Below are 8906 nucleotides of genomic sequence, written 5' to 3' on the forward strand. Positions count from 1 at the left end.
TAAGCAAGGTTATGGGAAAAAACTAATTTTTTTTATGTTTAAGTCTTTAAAGGGTTGTGAAAGGTGTTTATTCGTTCATCACACAGTTGAAATGACTGACTATTAATGTTTTGGCAAATGTGAAAAATCCCGTATTTTTTTTGAGAAATACATTAAGAGTGGTAAGAGTGACTTTCCTGCCTAATTTCCAGACTAATTGAGAAAAAGTATGAAGTATGAAAAGATAAATAATGGATGTTGTAAGGTTTTTAATCATGATGATGTTAGGAAAAAGTAGTGCAAAAATGTTGGCCTAAATTAAAAGTGAAGAATTTCTTTGAAACTTTAGAAAATTGCTGAAATTGAGAAATGCTAAATATTATAACTGAAAGTATAAGCATTAGAAAACAGGAAATTAAAATATATACTATCAGAGAACATAACACTAACTACTGTGTGGTACAGCTACATGCATTCAGCAACCACTTTAGCATCTGCTCAGCTGCTTGTTAATACAATTATCTAATGAGCCAATCACATTTCAGTAATCCAAAACATTAAGTCATGTAGACAGACATCCTGCTGAAGTTCAAGCTGAACGAATGAGGACAAAAGCTGAGTGAGTATCTCTGAGTATGTCCAAAACTACTGATCTACTATGGTTTTCCCACAAAACGATCTCTAGGGAGGGATGATTATACAGAGAATGCTCTGAAAAAGAAAAATACCTTCTTGCATCTGAACGCACAATCTAGCTGACTGTGATGCACATGGTCTGCAGCAGCAGAAGACCACACTAGGTTCCACTCCTGTCATGTAAGAACAACAAACTGAGATTACATGTCGCACTGACTCATCAAAGTTGGACAATAAAAGGTTGGAAAAATCTCAGAATAATATAATAATAATGCAGTGTGCACAAAAACAACGACAAAGGTGCTATTGTGGGTAGGAAGTGTTAAGAGTAGTGAGAATGATAATTCTGATGGGAGAGTTGCACCAGAGCGATTGAGAAACACTGTACCTTGAAGCACAACAATCATATTTCACATGGGAACAATTTGACATAAATGTTTACCTAAATCTATAACCTATGCCTAATTGAATGGACTTTACTCCTTTGATAAGTTATCTGAGATTTCTATATCTTCAGAAACAAGTGACACTGTGTCATGAAGGCTGTATTTGCTCAGAGACCTTGACCTTGTGTAAAACCACACTGTGTAACCGTAACTCTTCTCCATGACTCCACAAATATGGAGCATTGGTTGGATTTATTCTTGTAATATCACTGAACTAAAAAAAAGTGACAATACATACGAGAACATTACAGTACGTGTTTTGTTTAAATGACAAGGTTAACTTTATACCATATACCAGTGATAATACAGGGTACAATGAAATGACTTACGATACATGCTTGTGCCACATGTACTATTGTGGCACAGTTCCCTTTCTTTATTTTAAACTTTTATTTTCAATGTGGGATGAAAAATCCATGCATGTCCTTGTTCAGCTCAGTATTCACATAGGCTCGTGCTACTTCCTTGAACGTTTTCCCATCGAGAATCAGGATGAAGCTCGACTGGCCTGGATTGGAGTTGATGACTGATGTTAGGACCACACCTGCAAATGGAGAAGGAGGTTATTGTATCACAACTTTGTTAACACAGATTACAGGCACAGATAAGTGGGGGGAGATCTGGTCTAATCTTTGTAGACCTTCTTATTGACTTGAACTTCAGCTTATCAACAGAAGCAAATCCAGAATAAATGTCACGTCTTTGTGCACCACATTCACTTGTATTCATACCATCATCTTCCGACTCTCCGTTTGGTCTGGGGACGAACACGGGCTCTGACGGCAAGCACTTGTCTTCATCCCAGTACACCATCTTCTTGCTTTCCGTGTCAAACTTTGCAACCTAGAGTGAGTGAACAGATGAAACACACTCAACAAAGACACCCATGCAGGTCAGAAGTTATTTACAGACACAGAAATACCAATACACAACACAGCACAACCGGCTTATCAGCCCGTGTGGTACTTTGTTCTGTGTGCAAATAACAGACGTGGAAAAGAGCAGTAAAATTCTCATATCACATGAGACTGCCGGACAATACGATGAGCAGCTGATGTTCTCATGAATGCACTTTGTACTTTAATGGGCACAGGTACCAGAAAACATTTAGCAAATCCTATGTAGGCCTATTAACTGTTATTAACTACAACGAATAGGTGACAAATAAAAGGAAAAAAACTGAATGTTTAACCCCTGCAGTGGTGGAGTCAGAGTTCTGTTATGCTGAGGTTGGCATTTTTTGCTGGCATGGCTTTGAGGCGTGTCTCCTATCAGGGGAAAACTTACATGGTAATTAAAAAACAAAGATTACCTTTATTCTGTTGTGAGATATTTTGATGTCCTCCATTGTTTTTTAGGGAGGGAATGCCCTCATTTATAGGACACAATGATGAAAATCTCCTCCATCATATGCTTTGGCTTCAACAGCCACTAAACCTAACCCAATTTAACCCCCCACAGAAGATAGTGGAGCACTGAAGAGTCATTGCAGAGGTACATTCAACCTGTTCTGCCAGCACATGGTCGTTAGACACCTGATTATGACACTTAACATGTTTTTTTTTTTTTTTGTCTTTTGTCACCTCTATATATATGTGGTACGGGATTTTTCATGTCACCTCTTGTTTACATCCCTCTTTTTTTAACCTGCTATGCGGCATATTCCACTTTATTAACCACGCGTTTATAAAATGGAAATTCTAAATTATTCATAGTTCAAGCAGAAGCCAGCGCTCTCTTCCTGTTTGTTTTTAGAATTGATTGTCTAGTGAGGATTAATAAAAAAATACATAATTGTCTAATACAAAATATTTCCTTTTATGCCTTCCTGACTTTATGCCTCTTGTTGGAGGGCTGAGCTATGAAGTCTTCTTTCCATTGTTTCTGATATCTTGATGTGCACACGTACCCAAAAGTGCCATGAAGGGGATTGTTGTTTTATGGCGCAATGTGTAATTCACACTTAAACAAAAGTTTTACTGCTACATTTTGCTTCAATGATTATTCTCAGTACTGTAGTTTTTCACCCTAGTTTTGTAAAACAATACGTCCAGGAACAGCCTGCTTCCCCAAAATTTAAATGTCTGTTCTGGAAGTTAAAGGTCTCCATAGGCAAATTATATTTTTTAAAATGTAAGAAATCTGAAATGTCGGATGTTCCCACCACTTCTGCAGAATCCCCCACGTAGTTCCCATAGACAAACTGGTGCCTCTTCCCATTGATGTCATAATTGATTCTGGGCAATTCCAAGCCTGATGGAAATAAAATCACAGTTTTTGCTCCTATCTGGATTAACTTTAAATGACAAACAGCAATTTGAAAAACAAAAACAAACAAACTTAATTTGCTTTAAGTGTCTGTTTGAGTGGCGTTGGTTTTACCTTCACAGAGCACCTCTGCTTGGCACATGAATTTGCCTTCTTTCTCCTTCACAGCGCTGGCTGTCGTGTACTTGAGTTTTACCATGTTCCCTCCAACTGGAACGCCCTGCGAAATCCAGTCGAAATGTGAAAGCCTTTAATGTGTGAGCCTTTCGATTGCAGGACCAAATGAACTACATGAAGATTAAAAAAAAACACCTCACTTTGTCAGCGTGGATGGGAAGGGCAAATCTCTTGTAAGTCGGCTTGGAAAACCTTTTTTCATCAAACTGAGATTTCTCCCTCAAGTTGCTCAAGTAGAACATGTCATAAAGGCTGTTGTCAGTGTAGGCAATGACATCAAAGACCACGTGGCCATCGTCCTCAAAAGCATTCACATGGTGGTAGAGGACCATTGCTCCTGTGTAGTACTTTGTCTCAACTTCTTTGCCGGTCTTTCTGTCCACCAAGTGGATCAGAGTCTGATGGAGAAACAAAGATGTAGATAAAAGATTCAATCCCATTTTTTTCTGAAGTGTAGAACACTAGTACACCTTTGTTCCCGGTCTATTAATCCACATTCATTAGCCTACTAACTCCTTACGTTTTCTTCAGGGCAGAACTTCAGGCAGCTTGCCCAGCTGACTCCTCTCATATAGGCAGTAGCCATCTTGAGGATGTCCAGCTTGAAAGGCATCTCGACGAAGATGATGTAGTTATCTGTAATGCCAAAGCTGTGGTAGTAGCTCGGCATGAGAAGGGAGCGGCAGGGGACTGAGCAGATCACCTCTACATTTTTCAGTGCAGGGCCTTTCTTGCCTTTGTCTGAAAGATGACAGTAGACAGCACAAATATGAAAACGCTGTAGGTGTTACTGTTGAGTTTAGAGGTTTAACATAAGACACATGAATCAGTTATAAACCTTTGTCTGAGGCAGCAGGAACTTTGAACAGTACGTATTTAGTTTTGCCCTTTGTTGCTATTGACGTTCCAATGTTGTAGGCATTGCCCTCCTTGTCATAGTGAGGATGGCACGAAGCTAAGTTTACAGGCAGGTACTTCAAGTAGTCCACCTGTGTGAGATATTTTAGAAACATATCAGGTTTGAAGCAAAGTCTTTCTTGGTTTTGAGTTCACACGTTTCAAGGTTAACCGGCAGCGTTACCTTTTCCAGGGTTTCCAGGGTCACGGGATCAATCTTGCTGATGTAGTTGGTTTCAGAAGTGGCATAATAGTCATTTCCATACTTGATGAAGTTACTCGCGCCATTGTCAGTGAAGTCAGGCATTGTGTGGTTGAGAAAGGTGATTGCCCTGAAAAGTAAAAAGTTTGGGGGTTTCGAGTGTGATATTGATACATGAAAGAGAGCGCCTCCATAGTGCAGTAGTTAATGCATTTGCCTAAGATGTAAAAGATCCCTAGTTTAAAAGCAGGAGGAGACACAAATCCTTGGGAGAGCTGTGCCAGGAAACGCATCCGGTGTTAAAAATCTGTGCCAACACAAATATGCGAGTCCATCTCCTGTAATGGGGAATAAGAGAACAGATTAGAAAAAAACCAGATTTCCTGTAAATGTTTGCCTTATATGAATCTCAGTGAGAAATTCACAGCAGGAAGGGAAACAGCCCCGAGGTTGTTCCTACACAAAAAGAATTATAACTGTGCCGCAGAGTCGTAGTCCAAGTGACTACCCAGATTTTACAAAAATGGCACTGCATGGTGTTATTTAATAGCTGAACTATCACAAAATTATATAAAAACAAACAAACAAACAAACAAACAAACAAACATGTATAACTTGAAACATAAAAGAAACCATAAACGTGGATAGAGAAATATAATGACACCATATTTTTTCTACTTTGACCAAGTCAAAGAATCACAGGAAAATACACAAAACGTTTAAATTATTCACTCTGAAAAAGTTTAGGGATTAACCAGCCAGCGTTTATCTTCAGGGTAGTTGTCAAATAATAGAAAACAGCAGCATTTCTGTAGCACAAATCACTTAAAGCCAACTGAGGACATGCAACCATACAATAACATATTATCTATGGAGATTGCAATAGGAGCACTGAATAACAGTAGACTGGCATCCAAAGAGTTTGCAGTATTTACCTGTTAAGTTTATATTCTATAAAGCACAGTAGCATAGGCTTTATCTTTACAGCAAAAATATTGCTGTACATTACACTAGACACCAGAAAAAACAGACTAATGCTGGCAAATCTATACGCCAGGGAAAATTCTTACAGTGTATAACGGCACCGTTTGCCAAATAAATACTACAACTGTTGATAAAGAATTACAAACTAAGACTACTGCAGTTATTTCGTGAAAAAATATCAAATATGCTGAATTTGTCTGTAAAAAATAAAGTAAGCTCACTTGAAGATGAAGTTCTTGCTTGGGTCTGGATAAGCCATCGTCCCCATTTCAGATACAACAATTCTGTTTGCTTCCATGTTGGCTTTATAGGTGTCACTTCTGAGGAATCTGCTTCTATGGATTATTTCACCTGCAAGGAAACAAATACGGAGTCTTTTATCTGTGTGCTTTACATTTTTTTATTTATTTATGTATTTTTTGCAACAGCTAACAGATTAGCAACTGTGCACAGGTAAGAATTGCTGTACCAACCGTCTTTGAAGGTGAAGCTATGCATTAAAGCCATCCCATCAAACCAGTGGTTGTAGTTGGTGTCGCCCACAGTGAAGATGCCAGGGCCATTTCGGAGGAGCATTCCTTGCAGCCAGCTGGGAATATTCCCTATTTCAAATGAAATCACATAGTTTTCACAGCAGCAGTTTAAATCTGTGCATTTGTTGGCAATGCAATTGTATAAAACCGGACCCACCTTTAATTTCTGCCTTACAAGGCTCGGGGCTCTCTGTTGCGTTCTTAGAAAAGTCTACCGACATGTTTGCTGACAGACCAGGGAGTAACATGCACCAGTGTCAGAGTAGGTTAAATACTGTGGGAGCACAAACCACTCCCATTTGTTTTACTGGGGTGTTATGAAAGGACAATTTATCTTATCTGCCTGTACAGCAATCACCTTCCTGTGTGGACGTTTCACAGAAACACTGAAGCTCAGTACCTTCACTGCAGGAAACTTAATGACCCATCTGCTGCTGTCCCGTCCCCTTTTTGCCTTGATTTTTTTTTCTTTACCTAAAACAAAAAAGATAATACTTTTTCATCTAGTCCTCAGGCTTGCTCTTTAAGTATTTACGTGCCTATTCTGTGATCAGATTAAATAATTGGATCGTTTTTTCCCTTTTTTAGATCAGCCAAGATATAGACATAGTAAATCTCAAATAGGATTAATGGTGATTAACCCTTTGGTGCACTGCTGCTTTTAGTTGCTGTAAGTTATTTCCCTTATCTGGTGACCTAGATTGTACCTGAGAAGCATGCTGATTTTATAAACTCTGTATATAAGCACCGAATCAATTTACGTTCAACCAGGAGTTGGAACCTGTCCTAACTGACAGCACTGAACAAACTAACTGAAGCGATGTTATAAAAGAGAGTGGGCCAAGATTACTCCACACTATGAGATATGAGAGGCTAATAAAGTCATACAGAAACGGTATGTCCAGGTGCTTCAAGTTATTGTTGCTGAAGGTGGATCCATAAGCTACTGAATCATGTAGCTTACATTTAAAATAAATAAATAAAATGGTTTAATGATGTCACGTGTTGTTTTTCCATCCCAGTAGGTATTTAAATGATTTTAGAACCTGCTAAGGAACAGGTGATTTTTTTTTTTTATTACATCCCATTACTTAAGATTTTAAGAGGGTGAACTTTTATTCTTATACTGGTGCAAAGACATGAAGATGTGAACGCAGAGTTCATCACAATACTGAGCAAAGCAAGCATAATTATCACCTCGGTAATGATTGTGCAGTCCTTGTCGGTGGCATACGATAATAAACGTGCATTATGTTGAATATGCTTTTCCATGGGGCCTCTACTTGGAAGCACGCTTGACATATCTTTAATCTTATCTGGGTTCACCAACCTAAACAGCCACCTTAAGCAATCAGACCACTAATTCACACCAAGGTTGTTTACCTGAATATCAGCGCACTCACACTAAAGGGGCGGTGTTGACAGCTTGAGCAATCACAAACATCGATGTGTCTACGGGCAGCAGACTGTGTTATTCAACCAAACAGCAAAATTCTAACTACAAAAATAGGAGGAGGTCAAACACATACAGTAATAGAAGATGAAAGCAAGACATTCTGCACTCACTGCACCATCATCAAGGCACTAGATCTGACTGTAATTATAGCTGTGTATCCCACAAATTAATGGGTTGCTTTGTGAGACAATGTCAGCCTTATTTTTGCATCTGCAAACCCGGTGGTATAAAACCGAGCTACAGTCAAGAGCAAATATAAAAAGAGAATAAAACCCGTACAGAACTGCTTTTACTGGATGCTTACTTGAAAAGGGAAAACAGTGAACATTTATTAGTGAGGCTTGTCAGATTTACCCCCCCCCCCCCCCAAAAAAAAACACCAAACAAAAAACAAACAAACAAACAAACAAACAAACAAAAACACATTTAGATAAATGTACTGGGCCTCTTACTATTTGGGGCAATGACAGCACACACATCCCTGTAGTGAGACCACAGTGAGTAGTAATACAGTATAACACTGTCATCTTGTGGCTCATCTGACACATTAGCTCTTCTGGCCAGAGCTTCTGGACTCTTGATCCTAATCAACCAAAAACAAAATAAGACAAATGTTCAATTTTTCCTGTTTTCACCAGCAGGGGGCAGAAATTACACAGTTGAGGCATAAGTATGTCACTCTATGCCAGACCTTTTGAAACCATACATATTTTGATGTAATAAAATTATTATTATTATTTATCAGATTGCCTATCTGCTGTATCCATATACGCTTTACCATGTCAAGATTTAATGGCATTGTAAGACATGCAGGTTCTTTATAACCTACCAGGCATTTCTATTGCATCCAAAATTTAGCTTTCACCTAACTTTTATTTTATGCTTATTTATTCTATCCTGTTATTCTATTTATATTATTAATTTAGGTTTTACCTAATATTTATTGATTTTATTTGTATTCATTTTTTATCTTCTTACTCTATTTATATTTATATTGTATCACATTTTTATTTATTTTATCTTTTTATCCTGTATATATCCTTATCGGGTCATATCTCCAGTGTTTCCTCGGAGGGGGCTCTCTGCACCGGGGCTGTGATTGACCGTGGCTGCTGGGGCTCTGTCGGTCTTCTCAGCCTTGGTGGGGGGCTTCTTTGCCTCCCTCCTGCTGCGTGCCCAGCCTGGAGGCTGCGGTCTGTGACTGCCTCCCGGTGCAGATGGCTCCCTGTGATAGTGTTTCCTCACTTGGCTAATGCGTACCCAGCCCAATTTTAAGTGTGTGTAAAGCACTTTTCATACAAAAAATGTAGCACAAAGTGCTTTATAAA

At 38.8% G+C, this 8906-nt stretch overlaps 1 protein-coding gene across 1 annotated transcript; it reads right to left on the reverse strand.

Annotated features, from left to right (window-relative positions):
• Nucleotides 1–1046: 1046 nt before the first annotated feature.
• On the reverse strand, nucleotides 1047–6431 carry bco1 (beta-carotene oxygenase 1). The gene is made up of 11 exons (XM_005471712.4): nucleotides 6280–6431; nucleotides 6063–6191; nucleotides 5811–5940; nucleotides 4588–4735; nucleotides 4345–4495; nucleotides 4027–4247; nucleotides 3647–3904; nucleotides 3444–3549; nucleotides 3226–3314; nucleotides 1793–1904; nucleotides 1047–1605 (listed from the first exon to the last, which is right to left on the reverse strand). Exons 1-11 carry the CDS (start codon nucleotides 6368–6370, stop codon nucleotides 1457–1459), a joined length of 1584 nt encoding a protein of 527 aa, XP_005471769.1. The 5' UTR covers nucleotides 6371–6431; the 3' UTR covers nucleotides 1047–1456.
• Between the last annotated feature and the right edge of the window lie 2475 nt (nucleotides 6432–8906).

The sequence above is a fragment of the Oreochromis niloticus genome, linkage group LG9 (assembly GCF_001858045.2).
Source record: "Oreochromis niloticus isolate F11D_XX linkage group LG9, O_niloticus_UMD_NMBU, whole genome shotgun sequence".
Classification (NCBI taxonomy): Eukaryota; Metazoa; Chordata; class Actinopteri; order Cichliformes; family Cichlidae; genus Oreochromis; species Oreochromis niloticus.

What these genes read in the sequence shown, in the direction of transcription:
- bco1 (XM_005471712.4), bottom strand. Translation starts at nt 6,370, where the DNA reads ATGTTACTCCCTGGTCTGTCAGCAAACATGTCGGTAGACTTTTCTAAG. An exon ending in CCCTGGAAACCCTGGAAAAG is followed by an intron (nt 4,496 to 4,587) that starts GTAACGCTGCCG and finishes TATCTCACACAG; the next exon opens with GTGGACTACTTGAAGTACCT. An exon ending in TTCCCATCCACGCTGACAAA is followed by an intron (nt 3,550 to 3,646) that starts GTGAGGTGTTTT and finishes TGGATTTCGCAG; the next exon opens with GGCGTTCCAGTTGGAGGGAA.